General features: G+C 38.5%; 1 protein-coding gene across 1 annotated transcript; it reads right to left on the bottom strand.

The window, feature by feature from the left end:
- Positions 1-10834: 10834 nt before the first annotated feature.
- LOC141631473 (uncharacterized) lies at positions 10835-11896 on the bottom strand. The gene has a single exon (XM_074444139.1). It carries the CDS (start codon positions 11894-11896, stop codon positions 10835-10837), a length of 1062 nt encoding a protein of 353 aa, XP_074300240.1.
- Positions 11897-16782: the final 4886 nt, after the last annotated feature.

The following is a 16782-nucleotide window of genomic DNA, read 5'->3' as shown; positions in this document are numbered from 1 at the left end:
GTTTTTATTTTTTGGGGTTTTAGAGAGAAGATGAGTTGTGTGATATATGAGAGAAGTGGATGAGAGGAAAAGAAGTTATAGTGAATTAGTGATTAATTAGAAGGATTAGTGAAGGAGGAGAGAATTAGTGATATTAGTACATAAACACACTTTTGGAGGTTGATCTTGGCCATCCATCTCCCTCCATCCAATGGCTCACAATAGGACTTATGGACTCAAATATATAGAGGACCTTAGTTGATCCTTCCTCTATATATATATATATATATATATATATATATATATATATATAAATCGTTATAAAAATAATTAATTACGAAAAAATAACATACTTACCAAACGCCTTTTTGCTTAAGAGAATCGAGGGGAATTTTGTCAACTGCTGGTATTTCTTCATTCTCGTTTCCCTGTCCTTGGTTTCCTGCAATACTATTCCATGTCTTCGTCTCCTCGACGCCATAGAAACCAACTAAATTCTTCAACATTGTTTTTTTTGGTAGAATGTAAGTTCTCATTAAGCTCAAAGGACTATTACAAGCTAAGGAAATAATAACATTAGGTGACTAGCTACATTAAAGAGGTCATCCATGTTTTATCAACATCATTAAGACCTACATTACATTGGGCTATTTGTTGCCTTAGACGCTTCTGAATGTGAAGAATAAGACAGTTAGGGTGCTGCAAACGTCCATTCAGACGCGCCTGATTTCTCTGCTACCAAACTTCATAGTAAACTGCCAAAAGAGCAGTCAGGCAAATAGTCTTCTGTATTGCCTTCCATTTCCTCCTTCCTATCCATATGAGACCATTACCCTGGGGAGTAGGCATATGGAGCCAATTATACACCCCATCAAGTACCATTCTGCTATAGCTGCAATTAAGAAACACGTGACAAATAGTTTCCACTCCATTATTGCATATGCAGCAAACATCATCAGAGCAAATGCCATGCTTGTACAGTTTATCCTTGACATTCAAAGCATTCTTGAGTATCAACCAGGTGAGAAACTGCTGCTTAGGTAATGCCCAATTTTCCCAAAGCAATTTAGACCATCCAACTTTCTGTTCTTTGTGCCTGAGCCAATCATAGCCAGAACACACCGTATACCCTTTCTGATCAGCAAGCCAATTGCCATTACAATAGCCAGATTTGAGAGCCTCCTTAACTTTGCAGATAGCTTTCCAATTCCCACTCATATGGGATTTAGGAATATGACTATCCCAAAGATCATTTTTAATATAAATCTGATGGACCCAATTGACCCATAAAATGTCTGGCTTGCTATATAACCACCACACCAGTTTCCCAATAGTAGCCATATTCCAAGTAGGACTATACCTGATGCCCAAGCCTCCCTCAGATTTAGGAGTACAAACCTGATCCCAGCTTACTAAAGGGGTTCTCATGTAGATACTAAGACCATCCCAAAGGTAATTCCGACAAATGTTATCAATCTTCCTCAACACTCCTTTAGGAAGTAGAAATATATTAGCCTAGTAAGTAAACAAAGAAGTAAGAACTGATTTGACAAGAACCAAACGACCTGCATAGGAGAGTTTCCTAGCACCAAAGGATCTAATTTTATCAATAATTTTTTCAATCAAAACCTGACAATCAGCTTTCCCAAGCTTCCCAGCAGTAATAGCTACCCCTAAATATTTGAAGGGAAGCTTACCCACAACACAACCAGAGAGACCAATGATATGATCCTTAATGTGTCTCTGGACACCATTAAAATAGATATTAGATTTCTGGCTATTTATTTGCAACCCAGAGGCAGCACTGAAGGTAGCAAAAGATCTAAGAAGCACAAGAACAAATTGTTTATCACCTCTTGCAAAAAGCAAGAGGTCATCTGCAAACATGAGGTGCTGCAGTCTAAGCTTACCACAGAGAGAGTGAAATTTGAACGGCATTACCTCAGTGGTAAAATCCAAGATTCTGGAGAGATACTCCATAGCCACAGTGAAAAGTAGAGGTGATAAGGGATCACCTTGTCTCAGACCTTTCTGTCCATTAAAATGACCAAAAAGCTCCCCATTAAGTGCAAGAGAATAGGAGGCAGTGGAGACAAATTCCTTAATCAACTTAGTAAAATGAGTGGGAAAATTCAAAGCTTCTAGCATCTGAAAGAGAAAGCACCAATTCACCGAGTCATAAGCTTTCTTGAGATCAACCTTAATAAGGCATCTAGGGGAAACAGATGCCCTATTATACATTCTAATAAGATCCTGGCATATCATTACGTTTTCAATAATATTCCTCCCCTTAACAAATCCCCCTTGAGTAGGGCTAATGATATGAGGTAGCACCTGTGCCATTCTGAAGCATAATAATTAGGAGATAACTTTGTAGACCACATTGCAGTAGGCAATGGGTCTGAACTGGGTCACATTATCACGCATATCCAATTTAGGAATCAAGGTGACCAAGGTATGGTTAACTTGCTTAAGCAGTTTCCCTTGATGGAAGAAGTTCTTGACAGCTGTACAGATGTCTTTCCCAACAATTGTCCAAGAGTCCTTAAAGAATGCACTGGAATATCCATCAGGACCAGGAGCTTTGTGACTTGGAATGGAGAAAACAACATCTCGAATCTCATCATCAGTAACTGGAGTAAGAAGTATATCATGATGTGCCTTAGTACAGATAGGTCCTCTTTGAACTACTTGTACATTAACAGGCTCCAAGGTATCAGTTTCACCCAACAATTTCTGATAAAACTTCAAGAAGGCCTGCTGAATGCCAGTAGTATCAGATGTGCACTGCCCATGCTCATCTGCAATTCTTAAGACTTTGTTCTTAGCTTGCTTGCTTTTCATATAACTATGGAAGACTTTGGTATTATTATCTCCCTCCAATAACCAGATAGCTTTGGACTTTTGCACCAGAAAACTATCACAAGCTAACTTGAGTTCCTGGTAGTCTTTTAGGGCCTGCAATTCAGTAGTGATCAGATCAGAGTTGGTAGGATCTTCCCTGAGTTGCTCCTGTACATACTCCAAATGCTTCCAGGCTCTCATACTATTATTTTCCACATCATCAAAAAGACTCCTATTAAGCTCCTTAAGAGGATTCTTCAGTAACTTTAATTTTCTAACCAGTTGGAACATAGGGGTACCATGAATGCTATTCTCCCAAACCCCTTGAACAGTAGGGAGAAAATGATCCACACCACTCCATATATTAAAATACTTGAAGGTCTTTTTTCTCATTTGGATAGTGCTACATTGCTGAATAATACAAGGAGTATGATCAAAGTATCCTTCTACATGAAAATGGGCATAATAGTCAGATCTGCCAGAAATCCACTCATGATTAACCAAAGCCCTATCCAACCTTCTATAAACTCTAGTGGCAGCCTCCTGCTTATTATTCCGCGTGAAAAAGGAGCCAGTGGCAGCTATATCAACCAGGTTGCAATGATCCACAGCGTTCTGAAAATCAACCATTTCCTCATCAGAGGTGAATCCTCCTAGTCTTTCAGTTGGGTTAAGGACAGTGTTAAAATCCCCACAAACAAGCCATGCTTCATGAATAGAAGCCTTAAAATAACAAAGCCTATCCCATAAAACTTTCCTCTCCTGGACTCCATTGAAGGCATACACCATAGTTAAATAAAAATCAACCCCAGAACTCCTCTCAGAAACCTTAACATGTATAAATTGAGCATTATACTCAATAAAATGGAGATTGTAGAGATGAGGCTTCCACAGAATCCATACACGACCACCTTTATGACATTGAGAATTAGTAGACAAGCACCATCCATCACAAATATTTTGCCTAACTCTATTTAGAGACGAAGGTTTGACCTTCGTCTCAAGGAGGCCAAATAGTCCAATGTTATGAGAATGCAAGAACCACTTAATGTGTTTCTGTTTAGAAGGACTATTCAACCCCCTGATATTCCAAAAGCCTATCATTGTGTACCACCCCCTTCTGGGGGCAATACTATGGAGTGCGTACCTATGCCAACCTTAGGTGTTGCATTGTTCAATGCATCCATGAATGAGTAATGTCCAAACTTGGATAAAGTTGATCCTTTATCAAGCAAATCCTGTCTGCTTAATCTGATGATAGCTCTAGCCGGTGTGTTAACCATAAGACTCCCTGGAACCTGCCCTTGTGCCTGTGAGTTAGTTGGTCTTTCCACTGGGGTATGCTGCACCATGTTTTGCACAGGCTTGGGGGTGAATGGCCTAGGGGAAGGAACCTTTTGGGTAGCCACTGTGGTAGGAACTACCTTCTGGGTTGCTTGCACCTTTGGCTGCCACTTTTGGGTCACCTTCGGTTTGGGTTTAGGTTTAGCCTTAGCTTTCCTACATGCCTGATCAGTATGTCCCACACCACCACATTCCTTGCACAGAATAGGACTCCATTCAACCTCAGTCTTAATAATAACCATCTCCCCATTTTCATCCAGAAATTTAAGTTCCTTGGGGGGTTCCTTTCCAAAGGGTACATCAATTAAGACCCTGGCATAAGCTAGCCTTGTTCTATCCTCCGTAGCCACATCACAACGAACATATTTCCCAAGAAGTGCAGCAAGACGAGGAATACAGTTTCCCCAAAATTTCAGTGGTAAGTTAATGAACCTAACCCACACAGGGACCTCTGTAACCTCTGCCTTAGTGAGTGGTTCAGTAGGAGTCCAAGGTTTAACAATCAGGGGTTTGTTATCAAATAAGAAATGACCCTGTTGTAAAACAGTCTCCATATCTTTCTGTTTCCGGAATCGAACAATAAAAACCCCATAAGGTAAGAAGGACACTCTATCAACACCATAATCCGCCCATACACCATAGATAAAATCCTCCACAGTATTCCATGGTGGGTTCGCACCAAGTATGAAGCATATTACAGAGTTCTTCCAAAAAGCAAGTTCCTTCTGAACATCATTCATAGAGAATTGTAACATACCTTCCGGTTCTTCCTCAATGGTATCAAGCTTCTTTTTCCCACGATTCTGGACGATCCACTCTTCAGTTTCTTCATCAGCAATAAGATCATCCAAATCCAAAGGCTCTAAATCCACAGGGTTTGATGTAATCTTAATAACAGATGAAGACGAAGATCCTCTTACAGTGAAGTCTAAAGGAGAAAAACGATTTTTATTTTGATTTTTGTGATTTTTTTATGCTGAAAACGATGAAGATTTACTGTTTTTGATCGCCGTCATTGTCAGATCTAGGTTTTCTAATTGGGTTATTTCCTCTAGTTTTTGCGCTTTTTTCCTTTCTCTTCTATCTCTACATTACGTCACAATGCCCATCTACTTCTTCAACATTGTTAGAAATCAAATAATAGCAACCAAATAACAAATTAGCAAAGTAAGAAATTGGGAAAGAAAGAAATCAAATAATCAAATAATAGCAACAAAAAAAATTGGCAAAGTAAGAAATGAAAGCTTCAAATAATAGCAACAAAATAAGAAATTGGCAAAGTAAGAAATCAAATAATCAAATAATAGCTACCAAATAAGAAATTGGCAAAGTAAGATTGAATGAAAAAAAACTAGATTTCATTAAATTAAGCCATACGGCATCTACAACTAATAGTACCAACAAAGTAATAAGATTGAAAGAAAGGGTACAAAACATCTACAACTAATATAAATCCTAGACATCATCATCATCATCATCATCATCACTTAAATTAGTGTTTTCGTTGCTTTCAAAAAGCGATTCTAAAAAATCCTCATCATCATCTTCTTCTAAATACTTCTTCAAAGCCTCCTCTCCTAACTCTTCCTCATCTTCCTCCTCTTGCATATCATCATTCTGTACTTGCATTTCATCTCCTTGCGTTTCTTCTTGTTCCTCCTCCACATTTTCATTCTCATCCTCTATTTCAATTATTGTCAATGTTGTATCACCATTATTAACATCTTCTTGAAAGATAGATTCATCAGTAGGAGCATCCACTTGTGATCTTGCCTTTATTTTAAATATCCTAATTGACCACCGATCTTTATCTCTTTTGATGTTTGGATAAGGAGCATAACAAACTTGTTCCACTTGATATGCTAATACAAATGGGTCATATTTTTCTCGAGACTTATTATTTTTTCAATTTGTACTGATGAAGTGCACAAGTCTCTGAAAAATTGACTAATCTCAGTTATGGCATTCCACTCATTTTTAGGGAGAAGGTGCCTTAAAGCAACCGGTAGTAAACGCTCCATAAACACATGACAGTCATGGCTTTTCAAGCCATGTAGCTTCAACTCATTCATATCGACACATCTTCTCAAATCTGAAGCATAACCGTCTGGAAACTTTAAATTACATATCCAATCACATAACACTTTCTTCTGCTCTTTTTTCAAAATGACTGAATCCACCTTTCGCGACCTTGAACAAAGTTGTAATATGTCTTTTTGTGCAGTTGGGTTCAAGGTTGTCTTGTCTTTTTTATCCATCACCGTGTGAATTAGTTGTTCGAAAATTTTTTTCTCAATATGCATGACATCAAGGTTATGTCGAATTAGTAGTGTGCTCCAATATGGAAGCTCCCAAAAAATACTTTGTTTCCACCACCCAATTCGTTTCGCTTTAACCGTCTTCAATTCATGGTCAGATGCATCCACGATTTTTGGTAAATCTTTCACACATTCCCACACTTGTTCGCCCGATAACCTCATTCCAGCAACATCGTTCTCTATTTTTCCTTTTCGAAAGTGGACTTTATCCTTGTGAAAAGTATGATCGGTGTCTAAATATTGTCTATGACAATCAAACCAACTCTATTTTCTGCTATGCTGAAGCCAAGTCGATTTAGTCTCTTTTTTCGTACAACATGGACATGCATTCTCACCAGCAGTTGACCAACCAGATAACATGCCATAAGCAGGAAAGTCGTTGATCGTCCATAGGAGTGCGGCTCTTAAGTTGAAGTTTTGTTTCCTAGACACGTCATATGTAAACAATCCCGTGTCCCACAATTGCTTCAACTCGTGAATTAGAGGCTGTAAATAGACGTCAAGGTTTTGTTTGGGACTCTTTAGTCCAGGAATAATTAATGTTAAGAACATAAATTGTCTTTTCATGCATAGCCAGGGTGGTAAATTGTAAGGTGTAAGCATCACCGGCCAGCATGAATATGTGTTCCCGAATGGCCCAAAAGCCGAGAAACCATCGGTGCAAAGTCCAAGTCTAACATTCCGAGGCTCAGATGCAAAAGAAGGATGAAGATGATCAAAATGTTTCCACGCCTCACTGTCACTTGGATGAGACATTGTCCCACTAACTCGGGGGTTTTCATAATGCCAACGCATTTGTTCCGCGAGGTTTTTTGTGGCATAAATTCGTTGCAAACGTGGCCCCCGGGAAATAATTTAAGAAATTTTCGGGGACCCTTTTGCCATTTGCATTCTTTGCACTTTTGTACCTAGCTCTACCACATTTTCTACACTTGTCGAGAAGAGAGCCGTCCATCCAAAAAAGCATACATCCATTAAAACATGCATCTATCTTTTCATGAGGAAGTTGAAGAGCTTTGAGAACATTTTTGGTTTCATAGAAGTTACGCATCAAAATATGATCTTGAGGAAGAAGGTCTCCCATGAGTGACGTGAAACCATCTACACATTTATGGGCTAAGTTGTGTTCACATTTCAGAGCGACAAGCCTTGCATTGATCGTAGCAATGAGAGTCGACATCCCTCGTAGACGGGTTGCTCGGCACGTTTTAACATTTGAAAAAGGCTAATACATTGGGATTTGGAGATTCATCAACCACCTCGGCATTAAGAGCTTCTTCCCTAATTTGATCAATGCTATCGCGCAACGCATCCTCTACCATATCCTTATAAGGATTGTCAGAGGGCATTGCCATTTCCTCTTCCTCAACGGGGAATTTCTCTCCGTGACACACCCAATCATAATAGTTGTCACAAAAACCCTTTAGACCAAGGTGTTTTCGTACTTCTTGTTCAACTAAAAACTTTTTATTTTTGCACTTACTACATGGACACCTAATTTCTTTATTTCTAATGAATTCGTCTTGTTGCTTAACATAATCAATGAATTTATTAACCCCTATTACGAATTCTTTCCTTAATTTTTTATTGGAATCCAACCTTTCATACATCCAGTTTCGTTCTAATCTCTTCATTGCAAATCTACATATATATTAGTAAATAAAAATTATTAATAAAAATGGTAAGAGCATTCATAAACTTATCTTTGAATTTTTCATACAACAACAACAACAACAACAACAACAACAACAAAAACAACAACAACAACAACAACAACAACAACAACCACAACCTGCAAAAAAATACTTTCAGTATTGGGGTCCTTATCTCTCCAACCTAAACCCATCTTTGAATCTTTCATACCATTAGTAAATACCCAATTTTTTTTCTTGATTGTAATGAGACAAAAATTCGGCAGCACTTCCTTACAGTTCTCCAAATACATTATTTAGAATGAATTCTCACTCAACATATGTATTCGGAGAACATTAAAGGAAATGTCAACCAAATTTTGTCTCATAACAATCAAGAAAAAAATTGAGTATTTACCACCTAAATGGCATGAAAGATTCAAAGACAGTCCCAAAACGGGGACTATTCAAGAATTACACCTAATGTGTAATCCCTGAACGGGTACTAGGTCAAAAATATATTAACAATCACAACACAAGCATAAGATGAATTAATATTTGTAAAAAAAATAAACATGACACAAAAAAACACAACTTATCAAAACAAACTTAATAATTACTAATAAACCTTATAAAACTAAGCAAAATTAGAGTGAGCATCCTAAAATTGGTTTAAATATCATAAATTGGCTTTTAACTAAACTAAATTAACTACTCTTACATTTTTATGAAATTTTTTCTCTATTTTTATGAGCAATAGATGAATTCAAGATTGCTTCAATGTCGAGTAGCCTCATTTTATTTAATTATTTACATCAAAATTTCACCACCATCAACTATAATCGATTTAAAAGAGCTTTGAAATACTTAGCTCACTTCATGCAAACCAAAAATATAATTCCCTAAAACATAATTAAGCATTATAAAATTGATTTAAACATCTTAAATTGGCTTTTAACTAAATTTCACTAAACTTAACAATCCTAAACATCCTAAATTGGCTTTCAACTAAACTAAACAATTCTAAACATCCTAAATTGGCTTTCAACTAAATTAAACAATCCTAATAATACTAAGCATCCTAAACTAATCATAATTAATCAAAACAATAACCATAAACCCTAATTAATCAAAAGTAAAATTAATTAAACAAACCTTATATTAATTAAGGGAAGGAGACAAAGGAAGGGAGCGGCGGCGGCAGGAAAGGAGCGGCGGCGGCGGCGGAACAGCGGCAGCGGCGGCAGAAAAAAAAAAAGAGAAAGGGGAAAGGAGAAGAAAGGGGAAAGAAGAAGAAAGGGGAAAAGGGAAAAGGGAAAGGAGAAATATGAGTGATTTGGGAAGTAGGGTGGTGGTAGGAGTGGTGGTGGTGGGATTGAGGGAGACGGAATTTTGGGATTTTGTGATTGAGGGAGACGAAATAATTGAAGAGTGATAATGAAGGAGAAGGCTTACGCTGCAGCCCGTATAAAGTATTTCTGCGACGGATTTTCCGTCGCAAAATTAAAATAATAATAAATTCTGCGACGGAATTTCCGTCGCAGGAATAAAATAATATTATTTTTCCAGCCTGTTTAGAGGTGTAGAGCTGGACACTTTAAAAAGTCTGCGACGGAAATTCCATCGCAGAAAAATTATTATTTTAATGCAGCGACGGAATTTCCGTCGCAGAATTTAATATTATTTTAATATAGCGACGGAAATTCCGTCGCAGACCTTCCCGCCATGTCAGAAAATTTGGCGGTATGGGAAAAAAGGCTGCAACGGAAAGTCCGTCGCAAGTCCGTCGCAGAGTATGAGGCCCGTCGCAGTGTCCGTCTCTTATCAATATGTCTGTGTGTAGGAGGGTCATGGCCGGCTAGCATAAGGCCAAGGAGAGCATCTTTTGCTTTTCCTTTTTCTCTTATCAATATGTCTGTGTGTAAGAAATAAGTAGAGTAGGTTTGATTAATCTATTCTTATCACATAAAATAATATAACCACAACCCACTACTACTCCCTCCATTTCGGTTCATTCACATAAAATGGACTACCATTTTATTGATGTCAATTTGTCATTTGTCACACAATATGTCACATGTAGTATGTTACATGTTATTAATTAATTTAATGCATATTTATCAAATAAATATCATTTTATAAATTAATTAAATTACATATAACAAATTGACTAGTGATTCTTGATCACGTAAATAAAATGGGTCATATAATTATAATTCACAACATATTGTAATTATAATTAACCATTCATTCTTATCTCAATTGTTTCACAAACAATAATTAATTTTAGTAATAAAGTATTTTAATTAATCAAATAAATCTTATTTAATCCAATTACAATAAGATATAAACATTCTCTCTCACAACCGAATTGTTCAATTTTTAAGGAATTGATTAACTTGTATTGTCATACAATTAATCAATTTGTCTATTAAGGGAATTGTTCTTTAGGTGTGACCTTAAGGGATCAACTAATCACCACTGTCAAACGACAGTAATGTCAAACCCTAGTTAGCCAATCATTACCGATTAATGATGATCAGTTGACTATATAAATGAATCTTCCCTTGTGTATTCTTAATTTGAGATTTAAACATGTGATCGCACTATTTTTGAGGACACATACTCCAACAGACTTGTCATCATATGGTTGAAGAATTGTTTCCCATTGTCACTTGTAATACGCTGAGGTACACCATATCTGTAGATGATCTGGGTTCAAATGAAGTCCACAACATTTTCTTTCTTGACTTCCCGGAGTGTGATGGCTTCTGCCCATTTTGAGAAGTAGTAAGTGTTGGCGAGAATATACTCGTGTCTATTTGAAGCCTTTGGAGTAAAAGGTCCCAGAACATCAAGTCCCCAAGCTTCAAAAGGCCATGAAGAAACACTAGGGTGCAACGATTCTGGCGGTTGGTGTATGAAGTTTGCACAGAACTGACAAGGATCACACTTTTTTGCGAAGTCCATACAATCTTGCACCCTGATCGGCCAAAAATACCCCATTCTTTTTACACGATCATGAAGTTTAGGCCCAGATTTGTGAGCGCCACAAATACCAGAATGAGCTTCATGCATTGCTTCAACACCTTCGTCCTTGCTTAGACACCTCAACCATTGGCCTGAGAAAGAACGTCTGTAGAGTGTCCCTTTATAGTGAATGAACTTTGGGGCACGTCGACATATCTCTAACTTGTGTCGAGGATCATCAGGTAATTTTTGGTGGTCCAAGAAATAAATGATAGGTTGGCGACAGTCATCCTTATCAGCTGTATAGACACAGATCATGTTAGTTGCATCTACGTTTTCTTCCCCTCCAAGCAAAGATACTGCCCAACGGTTGTAGACTGGGACTTTCATAGACTCTTCTGGCCCCAGTGCTAAAGTAGCTGCAAGATTAGCAAGCGCGTCAGCCAACTTATTGGCACTCCTTGGCACATGACCAACATGGATGTCGTCAAGTTGATTCAACAGTTGTAATGGCTGTTGATGATAGGGAATCAAGTCTTCCTTTTTCACTTCATATTCACCAAGGACTTGGTTGACCCTCAGCTTCGAGCCACCGTAGATGTCCATATCTCTAACGCCTATTTCGATCGCCATTTGGAGGCCGAGTATGTGAGCTTGGTATTCTTCCTTATTATTTGAGCACAACAGAGTGAGCGTAAAGGAGTATGGCATGAGATGATTTTGTGGAGTTACGAATACAACTCCGGCTCCAGCTCCGTCTTTTATCGCACCACCGTCAAAGTACATCTGCCATGGAGGTAGAACGTCCATGTAGAAGATTTCTTCTCCTGGGAGGTCATCTGAAATTTCTCACTCTGCTGGTAGTGGATAATCAGCAAAGAAGTCGGCAATAGCTTGACCTTTCACAGCCCATTTCGCAAGTCTTCCTGACAAGACTGGTCTTGAGAGTATGTACTTGATTGGATTAGCTTTTGAGACCACATGTATGGTATGCGCATGCATGTAGTGCGTCAACTTCTGGATTGCGAACACCAAAGCAAGACATATTTTCTCTATGGGCGAGTAATTTAATTAAGCTCCCACCAAGGTACGACTCAAGTAGTAGAGTGCTCTCTCCTTGCGATCTTCAATTTCTTGAGCACACATTGCCCCCAGTGAGCGCTCTTGTGCAGCGATGTAGAGGATAAGCGGCTTCCCTGGAATTGGTGCCCCTAGCACTGGTGCACTAGTCAAGTACTTCTTGATGCTATCAAAAGCATTTTTGCATTTTTCATCCCATTGGAATGGAGCATCCTTTTTCATGAGATGGCTGAATGGTTGGCAACGTCCTGCTAGGTTAGATATGAACCTTCGAATGTATGCCAAACGACCTTGCAATCCGCACAGCTCTTTCAATGTCTTTGGTTCCGGCATTTCGTTGGTGGCTTTGATTTTTGTTTGGTCAATTTCTATGCCTCTGTGCATGACCACAAACTCTAAGAACTTCCCAGATGTGACACCAAATGCACACTTGAGTGGATTCATCTTGAGTTGACATTTTCTAAGTCTCTCAAAGACGGTTCAAAGGTCTTTGATATGGTCTTCTCTATTCTTTGATTTGACAACCACGTCATCAACATAACACTCTATTGTTTTATGCAACATGTCATCAAAGATCTTTTGCATTGCGTGTTAGTACGTAGCGCCAGCATTCTTCAATCCAAACGGCATGACCGTATAGCAGAAGATCCCTTTTGGGGTTCGAAAACCCGTTGCTTCCTGATCTTCAGGTGCCATATGTATCTGATTATAACCAGCCGTACAATCCATAATTGAGAGTGCTTCGTGACCACTGGTTGCGTCAATCATCAACTCTGTGACTGACAAAGGGAAGTCATCCTTCGGGCATGCATCATTACGATCTCTAAAGTCGACGCGTATGCGCAATTGTCCATTCTTCTTTCTGGCTGGGACAATGTTCGCTTTCCAGGTAGGATATTTGACTTCACGAATGAAACCTGCTTCTATGAGTTTGTTGACTTCGTTTTCGATTTCAGGTACAAGCTCCGGCCTGAAACGGCGTTGAGGCTGCTTTTTTAGATTGAATCCCTTCTTGATTTCCAGACGATGAACTGCAACTTTTGGGTTGAGTCCAGGCATCTCTTTATAGCTCCAAGTGAAGACATATTTGTACTCGACCAATAACTTGTAGTACTCCTCTTCTTCTTCTTCTTCTTTAGTCAGTAGAGCACTAACATAAATAGGGCGAGGATCTTCAGTCGTTCCCAAGTTGAGCTCCTTGAGTTCATCCACAGTCAATTGCCCCCCGTCTTCAAATGCTTCAGGGGCCTCATCGGCCTCAACTTCTTCATTCTCGTCAAATCTCTTCTACTGTGATGTGATGTGATGACGTCGTAACTTCTAAGTCTCTTGGTGTTGAGTTTATGGATTCAAGTACCTAAGAGGGGGAGGGGATGAATTAGGTACTATTTAAAAATTTGTAACTACAACTTTATTGATTAAAGTGAGTTCCAAGAACAAAAGAGATAAAGTAATACTTCGAGTAATATTGCTAGATTACACGAGTACTAAAATAAATGTTTGCTAATGTATGAAAGTAACAACTGTTCTGAGTGTAGCTATTTGTCTCAGTTTATGGAATACGGACTGCAGACCAAATGTGACAGTATGATGAACTGTTACTTCTAAGGTTAAGCAAAGCAAAACAAACAAAATAAAAGAGCAGCGGAAATAAAAGAAAGATCAAACACAGGATTTTGAATTGGTTCGGCAAATACTCAAGTGCCTACGTCCAATCTAGCTTTTTATTGATTTCTTTTAGTGATCTACTCCGACTACTAAAAGACCCGTACAATAAAAGACACCAACCTACTCCGGTTCTAAAGCGAGTCCAAGAACTACTCCCTTCTTATGACAAGCCAACTCGCAACCTACTCCGGTTGCCAAGAGTTAAAGACTACTCCGTCCTAAACTCTACTAACACACTTAGAATGTTATAGGATCAAGTTTCCACTAACATATTCTTAGCAAAGAATAGAGATGGACAACTTTTACAAGATCAACAATTCTTAAGCAAGAGAGTTTAGTATATTAAAGTAACAGTAGCCACGACTGTAACAACTTGAAGACTTTTAAAGGTTTTTGCAAAGACACATGGTTTTAAGCTTTTAAAAACAATTTGCAAAGTTGGAAGATATTTCAGAAAAGTCTTGGGATTTTATGAAGGAGATGGCTCGCCTTTTATAGAGGGAAAGGGTGAGGAGGTTGCTAGGGTTTTGAAGGGTCAAAGACCACACATGTGAAGAGCTTTAGCAACCACTCAAACCTTTCACCAAAGAAGGTTATTTTGCAAAGGCAATAATAGAGAAAGAGTGTTTGAAACATATCCTTAAAAGCTCATGCAAATTCAGAAAACAAAGAGAGAAAAGACAAGTCACATGATGACAAGTTAACACTAAAATGGCAAAAAGCATTTCTTGTTTTCTTAAAGGACCAAAGGGTCAAATTTGCATAAAGAGGAAATATTTTGAAATTAATAATAATTCAAACCACTCTTTATTGAAGGCCAACTCCTATTAAAAATCTGAAGTTTTATCTTTGAAAAATGAGAGACACGTGAAGGATTTCGAAAGATAAAAGGGCTTCAAGTTTTACGAATTGTGACAACAATCCAAGCAGTTGTTTACTAATGAAAGCAACAGTCGTCTTGACTGTTTCTATTACTCTAAGATACTCTACTTTCTCGCTTGTACATTAGATGACACTAAGACTCAATACAATGGGATGATTAACAACTTCAACACTTCTTAATCCATGCTTGATTAAATCATTAATCCTGAAATGGTAAACTAAGATAACATAAATCAAATGGGCATGTTATCATCAATATAAGGAACCCAACAAATTCCCCCTTTGATGATGACAAGCCCCAAACGAATGTATAAGCAATGTAAACACCTTAATTCAAGATATTAAACAAGCAAGATCAAATGATAGAAGGGACACTATTACCTTACCTAAGGCAAGAGCTAAAATCAAACTAGCCAAGACAATTTTACATTGCCCCAAAAACAAGATTCAAAACTAAGAAGGTTAGACAAGACATTAGTTAATCAATATGCAAAGAGATTAAGAGCATGAGTTTACCTTTTCCCCTCTTGACATCATCAAACGGATAGGGATGTCAAAGGCATTAGAGTGCAAATATCCACAAGAAACACAAAAAGACACATATAAGCGTGACAAGGTAACAAAGTCAACATAAACATACGGATTAAACATAAGTTCACCATAGTTCACCACGGCTAATTAAAGTTTAAAATACACCACCAAGCATTAAAATAACAAGTAAAGAAAATAGTCTTAGAAGGGCACAACAAGGTGGGACAAAATGAAAAAGGGCACGGGCAAGGCAAGGGGGCGGAGAAGGAAGGGATAGGCTAAGGGGAGGAAGCTTGTTCACCATCCGAGCCACTACCCAAAGGATCATCATCCACATGAGCAGCATCACCAATTTCCTTTGTTGACACGAGAGTGGAGATGATATCCACCTCACCACGAATGAGGTCCACAGTGGAAGCAAGAGCCGAGATGGCTAGATCCTTTTGATGAGCATCTTGCTTAATCCAAGCTCTCAACTCAGCCACGGCTTGAAGAACTTCCCGCATACTACCCGAATTCACTTGACTAGACGACCCAACCTCAGGATCCGTCTTAATTGTCACAGAAATCAATTCATCATTTTCCACCTTGATGAGCATTTTCCCCATTTGACCATTACTCATAACATCGCACATGTCTAAAGAACCCAAGCTAGTACTCACTAAAACCCCTTGTGCCTTGAGCACAACCGACAACCACATTCCATAGGGCAAGTGAAGCATGCTAGAAGAGGGTCTACGAAGTTTGGTCGAAATAAGATGAAAACGCTTAAACATTAGCCCAACTAAGTTCACCTTTTTGTGAGTTGCAATATGATAGATTAAATATTGTTGGGCTATGGTGAGTTTTACCCGATCACCCGAGGGATAAATTGATCGACACAACATGTTAAAACACTACAAAGAAAAGGTCCCATAGCGACGGAAAACTCCGTCCCAAATATGTCAATCCCGTCGCAAAAATAGATCTTGCGGCGGAATTGCGACGGATTTAATCCGTCCCTCTATTTCGTAGCAAAATTTGGTTTTGCGACGGCAATTCCGTCGCAGCTAAATATCTGCGACGGATCATTGCGTCGCATAAACCCGTCGCAAAATAGGGACTTGCGACGGAAAAGCCGTCGCATATCACTGTTCATTGAAGGCCACGTAGGCACTAAAGTCAAACAGAAAGTCAAAATCTGTGACGGATTATCCGTCGCTAATTCCGTCGGAGGGATGAAATACCCAGTGGGTTTACAGCGCTTTTTCAGCGCCCAAATTGCTTTGAAAGCAATTACATATACTCCCGGTTTCCTACAAACATACAGAAAATCCAGCAATTGACAAATTCACAACTCGTTCAAGACGAGATTTCCAAACAACGTCTTCGTATTAACTTAAAATAAAAGGTTTACAAGCGTTTAGTACAATAACTGTTCAACAAAGAAAGCCAAATAAGTCCATAAACTACGGGGTAGGAGTGATAACTACTAATCAACAAACAACTACATCAATACACGGGAGTAGGCCTAGCATTGTCGCCACCATCATCAT

The sequence above is a fragment of the Silene latifolia genome, chromosome Y (assembly GCF_048544455.1).
Source record: "Silene latifolia isolate original U9 population chromosome Y, ASM4854445v1, whole genome shotgun sequence".
NCBI lineage: Eukaryota > Viridiplantae > Streptophyta > Magnoliopsida > Caryophyllales > Caryophyllaceae > Silene > Silene latifolia.
Note: the sequence above shows the minus strand (reverse complement) of the source record. Positions and strands in the feature narration are given on the sequence as shown.

Coding starts and splice junctions, on each gene's coding strand:
- LOC141631473 (XM_074444139.1), bottom strand. CDS start 11,896: ATGGACGTTCTACCTCCATGGCAGATGTACTTTGACGGTGGTGCGATA.